At 43.1% G+C, this 20,613-nt stretch overlaps 1 protein-coding gene across 1 annotated transcript in view; it reads left to right on the top strand.

The window, feature by feature from the left end:
* fancm (FA complementation group M) overlaps positions 1–20,613 on the top strand; it is a 78,728-nt gene that overhangs the window by 43,060 nt on the left and 15,055 nt on the right. Inside the window, exons 10-13 of the mRNA XM_056295394.1 lie at positions 8,392–8,598; positions 10,902–11,142; positions 11,293–11,441; positions 11,625–11,789. Coding sequence (XP_056151369.1) covers positions 8,392–8,598; positions 10,902–11,142; positions 11,293–11,441; positions 11,625–11,789 — 762 coding nt within the window. The remainder of the gene's footprint in view (positions 1–8,391; positions 8,599–10,901; positions 11,143–11,292; positions 11,442–11,624; positions 11,790–20,613) is intronic.

The following is a 20,613-nucleotide window of genomic DNA, read 5'->3' as shown; positions in this document are numbered from 1 at the left end:
ACTATAGCAAATTACTTCACAATTTGCTCTGCACGATCGGTTGCCATCCTGTCCACTAGATGGAAAGGTGAAATACAAACCCCAATTTCAATGAAGTTGGGACGTTGTGTAAAACATAAGTAAAACAGAATACAATGATTTGCAAATCCTTTTCGACCTATATTCAATTGAATACACTACAAAGACAAAATATTTAATGTTCAAACTGATAAACTTTATGGGTTTTTTTTTGCAAATATTCACTCATTTTGAATTTGATGCCTGCAACAAGTTCCAATAAAGCTGGGACAGGGGCATGTTTACCACTGTGTTCCATCATCTTTCCTTTCAACAACACTCAATAAGCGTTTGGGAACTGAGGACACTAATTGTTGAAGCTTTGTAGGTGGAATTCTTTCCCATTCGTGCTTGATGTACGACTTCAGTTGCTCAACAGTCTGGGGTCTCCGTTGTTGTATTTTGCACTTCATAATGCGCCACACATTTTCAATGGGAGACAGGTCTGGACTGCAGGCAGGCCAGTCTAGTACTCGCACTCTTTTACTATGACGCCATGCTGTTGTAACATGTGCAGAATGTGGCTTGGCATTGTCTTGCTGAAATAAGCAGGGACACCCCTGAAAAAGATGTCACTTGGATGGCAGCATATGTTGCTCCAAAACCTCTATGTACCTTTCAGCATTAATGTTGCCTTCACAGATGTGCAAGTTACCCATGCCATTGGCATCAACACACCCCCATACCATCATAGATGCTGGCTTTTGGACTTTGCGCTGATAACAATCTGGATGGTCCTTTTCCTCTTTAGCCCGGAGGACGCGACATCCATGATTTCCAAAAACAATTTGAAATGTGGACTCGTCAGAGCACAGCACACTTTTCCACTTTGCGTCAGTCCATCTCAGATGAGCTCGGGCCCAGAGAAGCCGGCTGCGTTTCTGGGTGTTGTTGATATATGGCTTTCACTTTGCATTAGTTTTAACTTGCACTTGTAGATGTAGTGACGAACTGTGTTAACTGGCAATGGTTTTCTGAAGTGTTCCTGAGCCCACATGCTAATATCCTTTACAGAATGATGTCGGTTTTTAATGCAGTGCCGCCTGAGGGGTCGAAGCTCACGGGCATTCAATGTTGGTTTTCGGCCTCGCCGCTTATGTGCAGAGATTTCTCCGGATTCTCTGAATCTTTTGATGATATTATGGGCTGTAGATGATGAAATCCCTAGATTCCTTGCAATTGTATGTTGAGAAACGTTGTTCTTAAACTGTTGGATTATTTGCTCACGCAGTTGTTCACAAAGTGGTGAACCTCGCCCCATCCTTGCTTGTGAACAACTGAGCCTTTCGGGGATGCTCCTTTTATACACAATCATGACACTCACCTGTTTCCAATTCACCTGTTCACCTGTGGAATGTTCCAAACAGGTGTTTTTTGAGCATTCCTCAACTTTCCCAGTCTTTTGTTGCCCCTGTCCCAGCTTCTTTGGAACGTGTTGCAGGCATCAAATTCAAAATGAGTGAATATTTGCAAAAAAACCAATAAAGTTTATCAGTTTGAACATTAAATATCTTGTCTTTGTAGTGTATTCAATTGAATATGGGTCGAAAAGGATTTGCAAATCATTGTATACTGTTTTTATTCATGTTTTACACAACGTCCCAACTTCATTGAAATTGGGGTTTGTACAAACAAGGCTGTAGGGCTGAGTATTGGCAATGACCTCATGATGCGATGCGTATCACGATAAATGTGTCACGATATGATTGTATCATGATATATTGTGATACAATACATATTGCAATACTCTACATAATTTACTGAAAATTTTAAAATGTAGCTGAAAATACAGCCCTGTGATGGTCTGGCGGCCTATCCAGGGTGTCTGCCTGCTGCCCAATGACTGCTGGGATAGGCTCCAGCATCCCCGCGACCCTGAGAGCAGGATAAGCGGTTTGGATAATGGATGGATGGATGAAAATACAACCTGCTGTGTACCACCTGGGTAGTCTAATATTCACATCACATATTTTGATAACTCAGCGGACAAATTGAATCAAAACTATTTAATTCAAAATTTCCACTCCAGTTTATTAGAAGGGTATTTGCATTGCACAGTGCACACTGTCAGTGAACATACTGAACTGAAATGTAGATGCATCATATAAAAATAAAGTGTGCATATTAACTATTCTTATTGTGTCACCAAACACATTGAATTGAAATTTATATGGCATATGAAATGTGCATGTTGAGTATTTTTGTTGTTTGTCCTGGCCGTGGAACAACGGACCAACTCTTTACCCTTGCGGAAGTACTGTGGGGGACATGGGAATTTGACCAGCCAGTCTGCATGTGTTTTGTGGACTTGGAGAAGGCTAACGTCCGTGTACCCTTGAGCACTCTGTTGGGGGGTACTGCGGGAGTATGGGGTACTGGGGCAGATGCTACAAGCTTTCCGGTCCTTGTATAACCAAAGTGAGAGCTGCGTTTGCATTCTCTGCACAAAGTCAAACACGTTTTCGGTGGGTGTCTGACTCCACCAAGGTTGTCCCTTGTCTCCGATTCTGTTTGTGATATCCATGGACAGGATCTTAAGACGCAGCCAAGGTGAGGAGTGTGTCCATTTTGGGAACTTTAGAATTGCATCTCTGCTCTTTGCAGATGATGTGGTTTTGTTCGCTTCATCAGAATGCAACTTCCAGCGTGCACTGGGGCGGTTTGCAGCTGAGTGTAAAATGGCTGGGATGAGAGTCAACACCTCCAAGTCTGAGGCCATGGTTGTCTACCAGAAAATGGTGGATTGCTCCGTCCAGGTTCGGGATGAGTTGTTGCCTCAAGTGAAAGAGTTCAAGTATCTCGGGGTCTTGTTCACGAGTGAGGGTAGGGTGGAGGTGGTTGACAGGTGGATTGGTGCTGCATCAGCAGTAATGCGGACGTTGTACCGGACCGTTGTGGTGAAGAGGGAGCTGAGCTGGAAGGCAAAGCTCTCAATTTACCAGTCAATCTTCATTTCAACCCTCACCTGTGGTCGTGAGCTTTGAGTAGTAACCGAAAGGGTGAGATCGTGGATATAAGCGGCTGAAATGAGTTTCCTCTGTAGGGTGTCTTCTCCAGCCTCTGCCCAATCCCCATCATCCTTGGTCTCATGTCTCTCTGGACTTCGTCACTGGACTCCTCATATCTGATGGTAACACCACTATTCTCGCTGTTGTAGATAGGTTCTCCAAGGTTGCTCACTTTATTCCGTTGCCCAAAGCCAGTGAAATGGCTGAAATCATGTTAAACCAAGTGTTTAGATTGCACGGACTCTCTAGAGACATATTCTCTGATAGGGGACCGCACTTAACTGCTCATTTTTGGACAGAATTTTGCCGTCTACTGGGGACCACAGTCAGCCTCTCTTCGGGGTTGCATCCCCAGTCCAATGATCAGACGGGGAGGGTGAACCATGAGGGCATGACTTCATGCAATCCCTCATGGTCCAAAATGACTATTATGGGTAGAGTATGCACATAACACATTGCTCAGCTCGGCTACTAGGTTATCTCCACTTCAGTGTTCCCAGGGTTATCAGTCTCCTGTTTCCTGTGCAGGAATGCAAAACTAGTGTCCCATCTGTTCAAGCCTTCATCTGTCATTGCCGACACACCTGGTGGTTGGCCCATGCCACTCTCCTCTGCACCTCTGACTGCTATCGGAGGTCAACTAACTGTCACTGCACCCTGGCCCCCGTCTGCACTCTGGGGAAAGAAGGTCTGGCTCACTACATGGGACTTACCCATCCGGGTTGAATCCCCACAGCTGGCCCCACGTTTTGTAGGCCCTTTCCCCAAACCCAGTGTCATCAACCCGGTAGCTGGCTGCCTGCGCCTGCCCGGATCTCTCAGCATCCATCCCACCTTCCATGTCTCTCAGCTCAAGCCATATAAGGAGAGCCCGCTTCAGCCCCCTTCCAGACCCCCACTGCCCACTTGGATCATTGATGGGCCTCATGCTTACATGGTCAATCACCTTCTGAGATCTCAGCGCAGAGGAAGAGGCCCCCATTATCTGGTGGATTTGGAGGGATACAGTCTGGAGGAGGGATTGTGGCTCTCTACATGAGCCATCCAGGACACGTCTCTCATCTAGGACCTCCACCGAGACCACCCGGACCAGCCTGGTTGGGATGTCAGGTGACGTCCTTCAAGTGGGGGTTATGTGGTGGATCCCTCTTGTTTCCTCTACATTTTTACCTTTTTCATTATCCCTTGTCTTTCTGTTTTTATTTTGAAGTACTTGTGTACCTGTCTTGTCATTTCAAGTCTTGCTGCTGATTTTGCCACCAGTCAACCCTGTATCTTCCACACCTGATCCCCATTCCCTCACTAGTCCCTCAGCATATATACCGGTCTATCCCCACTATCTCTTTGCCAGATTGTCTTTGCATTTCGCTAAGCTCTATAGTACCATCTATGATCCCCATCTTCCTGTCCAAAAGTCTGCCTGATCCCCTGGACTCTGATTCTCTGCCTGATCCCTGTCGGTTAAGTTCGCGTTATCTGATTGATATCCTGGTTTTGACCCTTGTCTATGTACTGGAATAAATCTGTTGAACTTTTAGTTATTACCTAATTGTTTCTGTGCCATTCTGAGTCAGTGAGCATCACAATAACGTCATAAAATAAAGTGCATATTAAGTATTCTTATTGTGTCACTGAACACATTGAACCGAAATCCATTTAAAATACGAATAATATTTTTTTACTGTATCAATGTGAGGGGCTGGGAAATCAAAGTTTTGTGAAAAAATATTGCAATAGTGAGCTGCTTTTTTGTGTTTTGTTTTTTTCCACAGCCCTACAAGGCTGACGCAGTGCGTAAAGAGACATCACATAAGTAGCTACTTTTATAAAGAGCTGTTTCTGGCATATTTCCTGATTGTTTATCATTGGTTAATATAAGGGGTCTGCTCGTCTAAGGTGACTTTTGACCATTGAGTTGAATGATATTGATTATATAGTGTTAATCATAAGAAATGCTTGACATTTTTCATGACACTTGACATGATTTTCCCCTAGATCTCTCAGGGCTAAAGTGTGATGGGTTAGGTCAAGTGGACAGATTTAGGTCAAATGGTAGTGTTTGAGCCAATTGAGGTAGTGAAGGACTGACTTATTTCCAGATGAACAGTTTGCTTAACGATTAAAGTTGTCTGTTTTTTTTTTGTTGCGGGGGGGGGGGGTTCCCCTTTTTGTCCCCAATTGTATACACCCACGAAAAAACTTGTCCGCTTTTAAAAAGACAGATGCAGAGCAAAATGTTGTGATTTGCTGAAGTAAACGTTGAAAAATGCGTTTGTGGATTGGAGTACTTGAGCTGTCTGATCAGTTCCTCTCAAAAATCCGCAACAAAATGTGAGCCAATCCACACGATTTGTTATTCACAAACGCAGATTCAAAACCTTAAACACATTGTAGAGATATTAATTGCAGAATGATTTTATGTAAATTTAGAAACATATTTGTGGTATTATGTTCCACAGATATAAATTGATAGGCATTTGTTTGTGTACAGGAAAAGATATTTGTGGTTTCGCATACTTCTTTCTAAGATATGATGGACATGTAAATCGTGTTCTCCGTTTTTTTTATCATCTCTGCTTTATTTTTAAACAAATTTGATTCCCCGCTCCCAGTTTGGGTAACACAGACAGAAAAATTACAAATATTCATCATAACAAATGGATCAAAAAAGTATCTACAGCAGGAAACATTGACATACAAGTCAATAGAATACAGAATATAGTAGTTTTGTCCAGCACTGAACTATTTGATAGTTGGTTCTTTCCAAGCTGAAATTCCCTCCTTATATCACTGAGAAAACTATATTAGCCTCATTTGATGGAACATAATAAACTATTATAATATGCCTAAATGTCTTCGGAAACTCTAGAAAACATTTTAAGAAATTGGCTAAAAATTTTTTTAAAAAAAAACTAATTTAAGAGGATGTTTATCTAATTATGTGTTCTCGGGAGAAACAAAAAGCCCACACATTCAATATTACCAGACTCGTGTTTTTAGGTGCTAACGAGTTTATTGTCTCTTTAACATATGTAAAGTATGTCTATATTAGGGCTTTTTATTCACCAAATCTCTTCATTCCTGGGATTCAGATTGTTTGCATAGCTACAGATAGCCTGCGCAGCTTGCTCAGCCATACGCTGTGCAGCAGCAGGCTCCCCAGTTGTTGCTGTCAGGAGAGCTGGCAGAGAGATGAAAACAAGATTCTCTCCACCCAGCTTGGTGTATGCAGTGACGTTTGATTTACACCATACTTTTTGCGGAGATTCATTGAAGTAACCATATTTGCAAAAAAAGTATTTTTAGAAATAAGTTGAGTACTGTACCACCAGAAAGTCATGCAATATTTGGTCATCAGAATAGTTCCCCATGCACAGGTATGTTGTCGCGAAGACCCACATTGCTGTTCGTTTTTTTTTTTTTTTTTTTTTTTGGGAGGGGGGGGTTCTTCCTTTTTCTCCCCAGTTGTATGCAGCCAATTAACCCACTCAAGTTGTCCCAGTCGCTGCTCCACCCCCTCTGCCAATCCAGGGAGGGCTTCAAACTACCACATGCCTCCTCCGATACATGTGGAGTCGCCAGCTGCTTATTTTCACCTGACAATGAGGAGTTTCACCAGGGTGATGTAGCATATGGGAGGATCACGAACAGGCACCCCAACCAAACAGAGGAGGCGCTAGTGCAGTGACCAGGGCACATACCCACATCTGGCTTTCTACCCGCAGACATGGCCAACTGTGTCTGTAGGGATGCCCGACCAACCCAGAGGTAACATGGGGATGCGACCCAGTGAGCCCCATGTTGGTAGGCAACGGAATAGACCACTACGCTACCTGGACACCCCCGCTGTTCAGTTTTGTTCCAAGAAATACACTCACTGGCCACTTTATTAGGTACACCTTGCTAGTACCGGGTTGGACCCCCTTTTGCCTTCAGAACTGCCTTAATCCTTCGTGGCATAGATTCAACCAGGTACTGGAAACATTCCTCAGAGAGTTTGGTCCATATTGACATGATAGCATCACGCAGTTGCTGCAGATTTGTCGGCTGCACATCCATGATGCGAATCTCCCGGTCCACCACATCCCAAAGGTGCTCTATTGGATTGAGATCTGGTGACTGTGGAGGCCATTTGAGTACAGTGAACTCATTGTCATGTTCAAGAAACCAGTCTGAGATGATTCGAGCTTTATGACATGGCGCGTTATCCTGCTGGAAGTAGCCATCAGAAGATGGGAACACTGTGGTCATAAAGGGATGGACATGGTCAGCAACAATACTCAGGTAGGCTGTGGCGTTGACACGATGCTCAATTGGTACTAAGGGGCCCAAAGTGTGCCAAGAAAATATCTCCCACACCATTACACCACCACCACCAGCCTGAACCGTTGATACAAGGCAGGATGGATCCATGCTTTCATGTTGTTGACGCCAAATTCTGACCCTACCATCCGAATGTCGCAGCAGAAATCGAGACTCATCAGACCAGGCAACGTTTTTCCAATCTTCTATTGTCCAATTTTGGTGAGCCTGTGCGAATTGTAGCCTCAGTTTCCTGTTCTTAGTGGCACCCGGTGTGGTCTTCTGCTGCTGTAGCCCATCTGCCTCAAGGTTTGACGTGTTGTGCGTTCAGAGATGCTCTTCTGCATACCTCGTTGTAATGAGTGGTTATTTGAGTTACTGTTGCCTTTCTATCAGCTCAAACCAGTCTGGCCATTCTCCTCTGACCTCTGGCATCAACAAGGCATTTTCGCCCACAGAACTGCCGCGCACTGGATATTTTCTCTTTTTCGGACCATTCTCTGTAAACCCTAGAGATGGTTGTGCGTGAAAATCCCAGTAGATCAGCAGTTTCTGAAATACTCAGACCAGCCCGTCTGGCACCAACAACCATGCCACGTTCAAAGTCACTTAAATCACCTTTCTTCCCCATTCTGATGCTCGGTTTGAACTGCAGCAGATCGTCTTGACCATGTCTACATGCCTAAATGCATTGAGTTGCTGCCATATGATTGGCTGATTAGAAATTTGCGTTAACGAGCAGTTGGACAAGTGGGCCTAATAAAGTGGCCGGTGAGTGTACATTGCTTCTCACTGAACAAGCTGCTTGGATCAGGGCTGTCCCAAAGTAGCTTCACTGGTTGGTACTTATCATGGTGTTTCTCTCTTCAGGCCATCGATGAATAATATAGAAGTGTAGTAGCCCTCTCCCTTTGTAGTTATGTTGATGTCTTGGCTGAGTCAGTGTCAGGGGTTTGCAAAGATGTGCAGCGCTTGAAAACTTTCTTTTGTAAAGATTTATTAAAAGCATTTAATTCATCTCTAGGTGGTACATCGGTTCCGCCAGGGTGGTTTTAACACACTGGTGTCGACCTGTGTTGGGGAGGAAGGGCTCGATATCGGAGAAGTGGATCTCATTGTTTGTTTCGATGCCCAGAAGAGCCCAATCCGCCTGGTCCAGCGCATGGGACGCACTGGGCGTAAACGGGAGGGACGCATCGTTGTCATCTTGGCTGAGGGGCGTGAGGAGAGGGTGAGTGTTAGTTGGTAACATTCATGAAGTCTAAAAGCAACAGAAAATGTGGCAGAAACACCTCTTTAATCATTTTTCATTCATCAGACCTTCATTCAAATTATTTTGTGGTACCGCTGTTCTATACAGTGCTGCTTGAAAGTTTGTGAACCCTCCAGACATGGTCACTGTTTTTGTAAAAAACATTAAAATAAGCTTATTACACATACATCCAAATCCCAATTTGTAAAGCACACCTTCCAAATAATGGACACACACACAAAAAGAGATATATTTTCATTATTTAATTCAACGAAGGTAGTTTATTTCACAAAAACTGAAAATTTAACATGTGCAAAAGTATGTGAACCCTTGTATTAGTAGCTTGTGGCTCCTCCTTTTGCAGCCATTACTTCAGCCAAACATCTTCTGTAACCACTAACCAGTCTCTCGCATCTGCTTATGGGGATTTTTGCCCACTCCTCCTTGCAGAACTCAGCCAGTTGAGAGAGGTTGGAGGGACATCTGGTATGTACCAACTTCTTCAGGTCTCGCCACAACATTTCAATTGGATTAAGTTCCGGACTTTGACTGGGCCAATCCAGAGTACGAATCCTCTTTCTCTGAAGCCATTCCTTTGTAGTTTTGCTGGAATGCTTTGGGTAATTGTCTTGTTGCATAATCCATTTTCGTCCCAGCTTCAACTCCCTGACTGATGGCAGGAGATTCTGGTCAAGAATTTGTTGATATGCCGGAGAATTCATGGTTCCTTGGATAATATGGAGTCGTCCAGGTCCAGAAGCAGAAAAGCAACCCCAGACCTTCACATTTGCACCACCATGCTTCACTGTTGGGAGGAGGTTCTTTTCTTCATATGCAGTGTTGGCTTTTCTCCAAACATGTTGGTTTTGATTGTGACCAAATAATTCTATTTTGGACTCGTCTGTTCAGAGAATGGACTTCCAGAAGGTCTCTGGTTTGTCCAAGTGCTCTCTGGCAAAGTTGAAATGGGCAGCTTTGTTCTTTTTTGAGAGCAGAGGCTTCCTTCTAGCAACCCTCCCATGAATGTCATGGCTATTCAATTTTCGTCTGATTGTAGACGCATGCACATTTGCCCCAGATGCTACCAGAGAGGTGTGCAACTCTCTAGAGGTGATGTGTGGGTTGGCCTTTACCTGATTTATTATTTTTCTGGTGCTTCTGGGTGATAGTTTTGATGGGCGTCCACTTCTAGGCAGAGTTGCTGTCATGTTGAAGGCCCTCCATTTGTAAATTATTTGTCTTACAGTGGATGGATGGAGCTGGAATCTTTTGGAGATGGTCTTATATCCCTCCCTAGACTGATGGGCTATCACTACCCTCTTCTTCATGTCCTCGGATATCTCCTTTGCTCTCGGCATTGTTGATTTGTATGGGACCACAGTGGTTTGGTTGGTTTCCTCTCTCTTTTAATTAGTGCAGGCCAAACCCTTTCCCAAGGATGTCTCATTTCATTGGTCTGCTTAAATGATTAATTAAGCACCCAAATGTGTTTCACCCGAGTCTGTTACCTGCTTGACTTAACCAATGCAGCTGGGGGTTCACTTACTTTTGCACATACACTAATTCCATGTTTCATGTAGTGTTTTGGCTACTTAAACAAGTCCCACTAAACAAGTACATGCAACTGATAAACATATATCTGACATTTCATACATAAAAACTGGTGATGATAGAATAAGAAAATCATGGTAAACAACAGAAAAATCTAAACTGCTCAAGGGGTTCACATACTTTCAAGCAGCACTGTATATAGCGTTCTATATATAGCGATGAAAATTGATAATATAAGCTATTTGATGGAGGCGCTTATGTAAAACACATGCAGTTCCATAGGTGCTTACTTATTTTAGCATTGAGGATCCCTGTGAGAAATTAACCCACATTCTAATACTGTGCTTTAACTATTGATTTTTATTGACAATTAACAAAGTATCACAGAAGCCTCTGACACACTTGACATATGATGGACAACAGCCCATGTGTATCACTCCACTTATTCAGTGCCTATGTGTAATGCGCTAGGTGTTTGTTACTAGATTACCAACAATTAATAGAGCACAACGTAATGGTTTTGCCTCACTGGGCACTCAAACTCTTAAACCCCAGAAAATCATCTAATCCATCTGAGCTACATTGACCCAAAATATCTGGGTGTGATTTTGTTTATCGGGCCCAGGCTCAGTCTCAGCCAGGCTCAAACAGTTGAAGCAAACTACATCTAAATTACTGTGTTTATTTACTTAATTATTCAGATACCTTTCATTTGTTCATCTGTTTCTCAGACTTACAACCAGAGCCAGAGCAACAAGCGCAGTGTGTACAAGTCCATTATCGGCAAGAAGAGCAGCTTCCACATGTACCCGAACAGTCCCCGCATGCTGCCTGCAGAGCTGAACCCCACCCTGCACAAGATGCATATTACCTGTGGCCAGTTTGCCCACCAGGAGAGCAGCAGGCGAACCATCAAGGGGCGAAGGTCTCATACTGAAGGACTAGGCTCACTCATCCACCCTCAAAACCTGGGTCAGTTGTTAGACAGTGGTAACTTTGGATTATTCTGCAAGGTGGGGGTCAATTTGTGACCATCTGTTTGTGTGTGCGTGTGTGTGTGCATGCGTGTGTGCGTTTGTTGGTTGCTGTATGTGTTTATTTGTTGTGTTTGTCCTGCAGTAGTCCAGCAGAGCAGTGTAAAGCCGGATGGATTTCTCAGCCCCACAGAGTATTCCCAGTGGGAATCTACTATGAAATTGGAGGAAAATGAAGTTCATCCAACACTGAGACAATCACACTTCATGTCTCTTCCAAATGACCAGTCACCTCAGGTAAACCGTTGACATTCCCTTTTTCTTATCTTTCTTTTCTTTCTTTTTCTCCTTTCCTTCTTTTGCAAGTATCTCAGCATCCCCTATACATCCAGTTTGCCAAACATTTAAATCTGTACTTGTCAGTGCACATTTGAGTTTAACAATTTTCTGATTTTGATAATTGTTTAATAACCTTGAAAGGAAGAGGTCTCCAAAAATGGCCCACCATCCAGAACGCTGTCTCTGTGGGAGTGGAGACACTGGCAGAACAGAGCACTTCCGACCCATTTTGTGGACCATTCCCTCCGCTGTTACCATTTCATCAAGGTGATGGAGCTCATTGACGGCATGAGAGAAGAAGATGAGGTGAGAACATTGCAAACGTTGGTGGAGTGTGTGTTCTCTGCACCCACTTCACTTTCCCCAAGATCTTGTGCACACTCACCAAAAAAACCTGGTAATAAATGGTTGGCGATTTAAAATTATGTTCAGTTTTCTGATCAAAGGATAGTAGTCATTGAAAAATTCAAGTGCTGGAGGTCAGTATGAACCAGAGTATACCTACCTTCTCGAAAACCTGTGCACGGCCAATGACGACCAACTAAAGAGTCAGTATTTCAAATCTTTGGTTGTTCCATGAATAAGTCAATGCATTAAAGATTTGTTTATGAAGCTGCAGGCCAAACTCACCTAACCACTCAGCTTGCTGCTTCTTACGCAAAACTCAACTTGATGGGCTACAGCTCATTTAGGCCGGGGAAATAACCTATCGTCTCCAACCCTTTGACAAAACAACCCTCAAAAGTACTGCAAACCTCTGAACTAGTTTGCATATTATGCACTCTTGTAGTTTTGCTTAAAAATCAAAAAAGAGGGGCGTCCGGGTAGTATAACAGTCTAATCCGTTGCCTACCAACACAGGGATCACCGGTTTGAATCCCCATGTTACCTCTGGCTTGGTCGGGCATCCCTACAGACACAATTGGCCGTCTGCAGGTGGGAAGCCGAATGTGGGTATGTGTCCTGGTCGCTGCATCCTTTCATCTTTTTAATCAGAATCAGAATACTTTATTCATCCCTAAGGGGACATTGGGTTCTAGACACTCAAGCTCTAGTAAGAAAAAAAAAACTAACAAGTAAATAGAAACAAGAAAAACAGAAAAAAATATATCAACAAGCATGGTGCACATAATACCCTATCTATACTGCACTACCGCAGCACAAACTGGATGTTAATAAGACTCATTGAAAACGCCATTCTCCATTTTCACTCAGTGTAAGTGTAACTGAAATGTCAATGCCCTCCGAGTGTGTTGTTCACATGATGATGTATGCAAGTAAGTGTATCTACATTCACTGTTTTGTTTTGTTTTGTTTTTTTTTGTCATACCCCAGACACTTATGAAATAAAGGTCGGCTGTGTAATTTTCAGCTATCAAATTAATAATCAAATCAACTCACAGGAAAAAGTTTGGGAAGCGTTCACAATCTCTAAATCCTCAGGCTCATGGCATATCTGTTTTATTGTTTGCTGACCTAGTACGTAGACGGGTCTTTTGCAGTCTTCCTTTGTGGATGTTGGAAATCTTGTTTTCCTGTCAGCAATCAGATTTATCAACAAAGCCGCAAGATCCTCCCTCTGATCAGTGAACTGCCTATTGTTGAATCAAATCAAAAACAAGATTAACTGCATATCACACTTTTCAGAAACAGACTGTGCAAAGCCGTTTCGCAAATAAAAAATCAAACAACTGAGAAACTGATTAGAGGATGAAGAAAATAAGGTATTACAAAAAGGCCAGTTTAAAAAAATCTGGAAGTTTTGGTTTTTTTTTTCTTTTAACAGCACATCACAGGCTGGTCAACTTTGCCTACACAATTTCATATTTATCTTCAATGGCTCACACTCGTTTTCAGTGGGCACACTTTTTGAAGACATATACCTATATGTGCAGGTTTTCAACAAAGGATCTTGATAAGCTGTACTGTACCAGCATGTTGTCTGAGCTGTGTGTTACTTTCTGCAGCTGAGATAGATGGGCAGAGGGATGCTGTCATTTAACCCATGACTCTCCCATTGCTTCCTGTGTAAAATTTATACACTGTGTTTACATTTCATGTTGGCTATTCCTTGAAATAACAAACATTATCACGTTCAAAATTCTGGATCAGGTTGCATAGCTTTGAAAGTGTGTTCTGAAAAGAATGTTCCAGCGAAGGTAATTAGACCTTAATCTCACCACCTATTGCACAAAATCGTGCCATGGATAAGAGCTTGAAAATTGCCCAAATCCTGATAATTGGGTCAGGGATTATAGTGAAAAAGGCTATTGGCTGAACAAGTCAATAGTCTGTTCTTTTTCTTTTTTTTTCCTGTATAGATGTTGAATTGGGTCATTTTGGCCATATTTGGGAAAATAGAAGAGGGCCACCTGTGAAAACAAAAAACCACTGGCTAAGAGGACCAGATAGAGGGTAAAATCACACATAAATTAATTAGTCATTAAAGTCATAAAACAAATGGCTTAACATAATAGAATTTCATAATTTTTTTAAAATTTTGATTGTGTAATCTTTGCCAATGCAGATTGGTCGGTGTGCCATACAGTGAAGAGAAATTGTCCTGATATTCATGGTTGCACTATGAAAACCATTAAACGAGAGAATAGTGTCTTTCCAAGTATGGAGGAAAAATATGGAACATTTAATAATAATAATAAATCAATCTTATATAGCGCTTTTCTTACACTCAAAGTCGCTTTACAATAAACGGGGTGAAACAAGACAACAGATAAAAATAACACAGACATACAGGAGTGGATGGGAAGGGGGGCTACAAGAAGGAGAAGCGGCAGCCACACACGACGCCAGCAATACTCCCGCTTAAACAGACAAAAAAAGGGCAAGAAAAACAAAAAACAACAGCACTATAGACTTTGTTTTTCTATAGGGGTTTACTCCCGTAGCCTATTCCTCCCCCAAGGTAACCACTAGGCAGTGGCACCATTTAACCCATAGCTGGGGGCATGGGCATCAGGGCATATACAATATTCCCTGATGGGATATGGAGAGTATCAATATCCAGGAATTCACATTATAAACACTACCACTGACTATCCATGTAACAAATTGGCCACAATTTCAGACACTGACCGTACACGGTCCAGCTATACACTAGGTTTTGACCTACACTTGTTTTTTTTCCCCCACACGCATTCTGCGAAGACATCCTATCTACTGCATCCTACTTGCCTGGTTGGCTCTGACCCTGATATTCCCCTGATATTCAACATTTGAAGAAATCAGTGTGATATAAGTTAATGAACCTTATTGTGTGTGTCTTTGTGTGCCTCTTATGTCTGTACTTGCATAGTTGGTAGCAGGTGTTTGTATTTCACTTAAAGACATCTCATCTGGTCTCCAACTTAAGCCCTTTTTTAATTTCTTCAGGTCAAGGGCTTCCCACTTATACCCCTTTCCTTCCCCAGTAACTTCTTAAACAGTGGACCGAGGGGAGTGAACCAGACAGCATAAAGATGGTGGGGCGTCCAGGTAGCGCAATGGTCTATTCCGTTGCCTACCAACATGGGGATCGCCAGTTCAAATCCCCGTGTTACCTCTGGCTTGGTCGCAGACACAATTGGCTGTGTCGGCGAGTGGGATGCCAGATGTGGGTATGTGTCCTGGTCGCTGCACTAGCGCCTCCTCTGGTTGGTCGGGGTGCCTGTTCAGGGGATGAACTGGGAGGAATAGCGTGATCCTCCCACGCGCTACATCCCCCTGGTGAAACTCCTCACTGTCAGGTGAAAAGAAGCGGCTGGCGACTCCACATGTATCGGAGGAGGCATGTGGTAGTCTGCAGCCCTCCTCGGATCAGCAGAGGGGACGGGGCAGTGACCGGGACGGCTCAAAAGAGTGGGGTAATTGGCCAGATGCAATTAGGGAAAAAACAGGTGGAAAAAAAACCCAAACAAACAAAAAAAAGAAAGAAAGCATAAAGGTGTGAGGACAATCTTCCTCTCTATTTGGTAGCCCCTCAACATACCCTTTACCCTCCTGATTTGTCTCCCACCCCAGCCAACCCCTCATCATTGGAGACCACCTTCAGTCTGGGCGTGCGCAAAACTTTGCTCTGTTTTTCCACCTCTGCCGCTTTTTTTCTGTTTCCCTATATGACAAAGGGAGACACAGGCCAGGCGGGTCTCTTCCCCCTTGGTTACGTAACGCTTCTCCGAACTGTTACACAAACACAGGAAGCTCAAACTAGGCCAGGCCAAGATGACCTAGATCTACACACAGCACTGGACTTAGGAGATCAGAGGAGATGAGAGAAGAAGAGAAAAGACCTATGAAATTAGAAACTGAAGTTGGGGAAGAAGAACGTTGGGGGATCGTTTAAAAAAGAAAATAGATATTTGAGAAAAAAAGAGCCAGACAGGAAACAGTTTGCTGAGAATAGAGGTGGAAAGTGGACTAGAAGAGGGGCTTCTCTTTTTATCTGTGCATCTAATCCATCTGTTTGGACTTATTTGTGCTTGCACCGCTGTGAATGTCCTTCTGTTGGTTACACGTCATCTCAGACCGTGTCAGGCTTGGTTCACCCTCGCATTAGATGCATCAAACTGGTTTTAGTTGGTTGTCAAAAAAGACAACCTTCGTAAACGCCGCCCCTTCATACATTGTAAAAAACATATTGAACCTATAAGACCTTTCAACCTGTATCACCCTGTGCTTGTTAAGTATATTTGACATGTCTGACATGTCCAACCCCTATTTAAATCTCGTTAATTAATTGTATGTGCAGAGTCGATGTTAATCTTTTGTTGAAACAAATTTGCTTTATTTCATTTATTTATTTATTTGGGGGGGGTTCCCCCCCTTTTTTTCCCCAATTGTACCTGTCCAATTACCTCACTCTTCCGAGCCCTCCTGGTTGCTGCTGCACCCCCTCTGCTGATCCGGGGAAGGCTGCAGACTACCACATGCCTCCTCCGATACATGTGGAGTCACCAGCTGCTTCTTTTCACCTGACTGTGAGGAGTTTCACCAGGGTGATGTAACACGTGGGAGGATCACGCTATTCCCCCCAGTTCCCTCTCCCCCCGAACAGGCACCCCGACCAACCAGAGGAGGCGCTAGTGCAGCGACCAGGACACACCCACATCTGGCTTCCCAGCCGCAGACACAGCCGACCAAGCCAGAGGTAACGCGGGGATTCGAACCACCGATCCCTGTGTTGGTAGGCAACGGAATTAACTGCTACGCTACCCAGACGCTTATTTCATTTATTCTTAAGAGTGTGTAAAAATAAATGTATTTGACAGCCATTCGGTCAGCTCATTGAAAAATACTGTAATGTCATGATAATTGCTGTTCACTGCTTTGTTTTTTCTTTATTTTATTTACAACAACAAAGACACGGGAATGACATACAGATATGAAGGCAGGGGTGGATACAGGTAAACAACATTTAGAATTTAGAAATGAGAAAGACTAACTGTAGATCTGCCTGGAGATGATGTGTGGTAAAGGATTGTTCTAGGGGAGCAGCTGTTTGGGGTGAATGTAGGCATAAAAGTATTTGAATCAGTTATTTGTGGCAGCAGTAATAGTAGAAACAAACAAAAGGATGGTCGGTAGAAAATAAAGAAAAAATGTGTTGAGGAATGAATAAATGAATAAAAAAGAATAAAGGGAGAAAGAATTTTCAATAAAACATTATGCGACAGTAATAATGATATTGATGATGATGATGACGAAGATGATGGCAAAAGCGAAAAAAGTTTCAATGCTGTGTTTGTCTGTGTGTGTGGTTCCACTTGTATGTCTGCCTCTAAAGAGTGTGTTTGCAAGACTGTATGTGTGTATGATCCTATTGTGTTTGTGTATGAATGTGAAGGTACATGAATATTGTATGTTTGTGTTTGTTCGGCAACTCAAGAGATTTAAGAACTTTTGAATACTTTTTTGAATTGCTCAGATGGTTTTTTTTTAATTTGCTTTGTTTTTGTTTTTTGTAAGGCTGAGTTTTGTCCAGTGTTACCTGTTCTGTTAAAAAAAAAGTAACCACTGTGAGATGGTGAGTTGTTTTCTGTTTTCCTAATTTATGGGCATCTGGGTAGCACAGCGGTCTATTTTGTTGCCTACCAACACATAAATCGCCGGTTCAAATCCCCATGTTACGTCTGGCTTGGTCGGGCATCCCTACAGACACAATTGGCCGTGTCTGCAGGTGGGAAGCCGGATGTTGATATGTGTCCTGGTCGCTGCACTAGCACCTCCTCTGGTCAGTCGGGGCACCTGTTTGGAGGGGAGGGGGAACTCGGGGGAATAGCTTCATCCTCCCACGTGCTGTGTCCCCATGGTGAAACTGCTCACTGTCAGGTGAAAAGAAGCAGCTGGCGACTCCACATGTATCGGAGGATGCATGTGGTAGTCTGCAGCCCTCCCCGGATCGGCCGAGGGGGTGGAGCTGTGACCAGGATGGCTTGGAAGAGTGGGGTAATTGGCCAGGTACAATTGGGGAGAAAAAGGGGTGGGGTCTCCTGCCAACACCATTGGGGACCACACTTGAGCCATTATTCCATCTAACGTCTCTATATCTAACTGGGGACAAGGATTATAAAAAATTATCCCCGGAATCTTCCTGTTGAACTCCATACTTCTATCACCACGCATTCAAGCTCTGATATTACGTTTACTCTCCTGTACTGGATTTTTTTTCTCTTAAAAACACTGCACATCCTCCCTCGAGAAATATTTCGATCTTTCTATATAAACAAACAAATCCCAGTGTTACAAAATTCAGAGTTTATTTCAGCCATGTCTCTTGTACACATATTAACTTTGGTTTTTCTTTGAAGGCATCCACATCCAGACATTCCACTGGAGAAATAAAACGTTAATAGTGTAAATATCATCATCATCATCATCATCTTCCACATGATTTTTTTTCCTTTGTCTTGAGAACACATAGGTATGGGGATAGTTGGTTCAACCCCTCCAATCCCAAGAACCCTCTCAGAAGCCTGCACCACACGTCTTACCACATCTGAATTATTTCTGGTCTGCTTCACGTTGCACAGCAGTTCAACAATAAAAGCCAGGAAATTAAACATACTCACCACCACTGATTCTTCTGTTACACAGCTTACCAGATGGGGACTTTCCCCTTCTCTCTTCTTCATTTGATCTGCCTCACCACATTTTGCAACCTGTTTTACAGCCTCAGCAGAAGATACCCTATTATTAATCTCCCTGTCCCTGTGCCCTCCACCACAACTACCACATTTAGTCACCCTTTCCTTACAGTCAGAAATCTCGTGCTCATCCCCAAATCTTCCGCATCTTCCGATTGCTGAGCATGCAGCTGCAGTATGGCCATACCTTTAGCATTTGAAACACCTCAAGGGTGGCTTTCACATGTGGATGAACTTTAAAGGGCAAGCACCCTAGGAACACTTGCTCAGGTAGGGCATCGTCCTGAAAAGTTAACACCACAACCATTGAGTCAGACTTAGCTCCATTCAGAAAAACTCTTATTCGAGTAGACTCAGAGACCTTGCACCATTAACGACCCCAACCAGTTCCTCCATAGAGATTTCAAGCGAAACCTCATAGATCACCCTTTTCATACCAGCCTTACTCCCTGGAACAAGCCTTCCACTTGCCTCTTCTCTATCACCTTCAGTGCAACAGTTTTGGCCAACTGAACAGCAGACCTACAAAATACAAGTAGCTTCCCATCTGCCAGAATCCTTGCATGTAGAATTTTACCTAGCTCTTCCTTCAATGTCTTAGTGAGCCGAACAGGGTTGAATGAACTAAACCCTGTATGCCCTTCCTTCATTTTAAAAATCGCTTAAAATCTTTCTGATTGCCTGTTGCCTATTCTCATTATCTTTGCCATTTCCCGCTGGTCTCTCTAGCGGGGAAGCCCATGCAGACCACATCTGATTCCTGTGATGAACTAGTTTTATTCCTTTTCCTGTTTTTCCTCTTACAACTTTCCCAACTCCCCCCACATTCGTCCTCAGTCTGCATAGTAAGAACAACAGCCCGCTCATTCAGATTACACAGAAAAATCAACGGACCTAGTTGATTCATTCATTCATACTTTATGAAATATAGTAGCTCTATAATTGTTTGCTTGTGGCTGTCTATGTGGCTGTTTTTCTTTTGTATCTATTCAAATGTTTGAACAAGGCAAACATGTAGTGTACAATGAAACAGGTTCAGTCCAATATGAAAGAATAAGGGATCCATGGTATTTCTGCCTTTGTTGTAGTTTGTTTACCATTCTCATTTGCTAATCACACAAAACGTCACTCTAGCGCTGTCCTGAAGTCATACCTATTGAACCCTCTGTTCAGGTATAACTAATTAAAGTGGCTATCAGCGATTTTAATTCAGAACACTTTTTATAATATTTGGTCTAGCACTTTCTACATTCCGACAGGCATCAATTAAGTAGTTGCACTGAGGAAGAAAAAAAAATCCAGTCTCTATGGCCGCCTAAAAAGAGACTGAAAATGTTCTCTGTACCCACCCCTTATTAGCCAATCAGTAGAATTATTTGCAAGCCGGCATCACCATTAGTCCATACTTGCCATCAATCATTTTGCCATTCACAAGGCATTTATACAGAAGCAAGGGGGTGGATTCTTCTGTAATATGTTTTTAAAGTATAGCTAGCTCTTGCTAACTTCCACCCAGGATTGCCTACCCCCACTTTAATCCACCTAAGCACCTAGTGCTCCACGGATCTTATACATAGATACATGCTATGTATCAAAGTGTTCAACTAATTAGCCTGCACCTGTTTTGAATCTCAAAACAAGTTTCCAAACATTTCCCAGAGCCCATGGACATGTGCACTCCTACTGTGTCTCTTTTAATGTTGGAGGATAAAGGGGTCACTGTCTTTGGTGCATTAAGGAGTGAGTCACACACTATGGTAGAAAATTGTTGATTGCACTCGTTAAGAACCTCTGCAGCTAGCTGAACTTTCCTGAAGGTATTGAGCTGGGGCTGAATTTTAACTGTGTGTTAATCTGACAGGACGTGAAGGCAGGGCAGGCTAAGCTAACTGCTAGCCCATGCAGACCGGCAGTTACGATAACACCGAGGGCGGTCTGGCGGCGGCCTCGCCTAGCGTTGACTATATTTTTAACGTCGTCGTGTGGAGTGC

This window comes from Lampris incognitus, chromosome 16 (assembly GCF_029633865.1).
Source record: "Lampris incognitus isolate fLamInc1 chromosome 16, fLamInc1.hap2, whole genome shotgun sequence".
Classification (NCBI taxonomy): Eukaryota; Metazoa; Chordata; class Actinopteri; order Lampriformes; family Lampridae; genus Lampris; species Lampris incognitus.
Note: the sequence above shows the minus strand (reverse complement) of the source record. Positions and strands in the feature narration are given on the sequence as shown.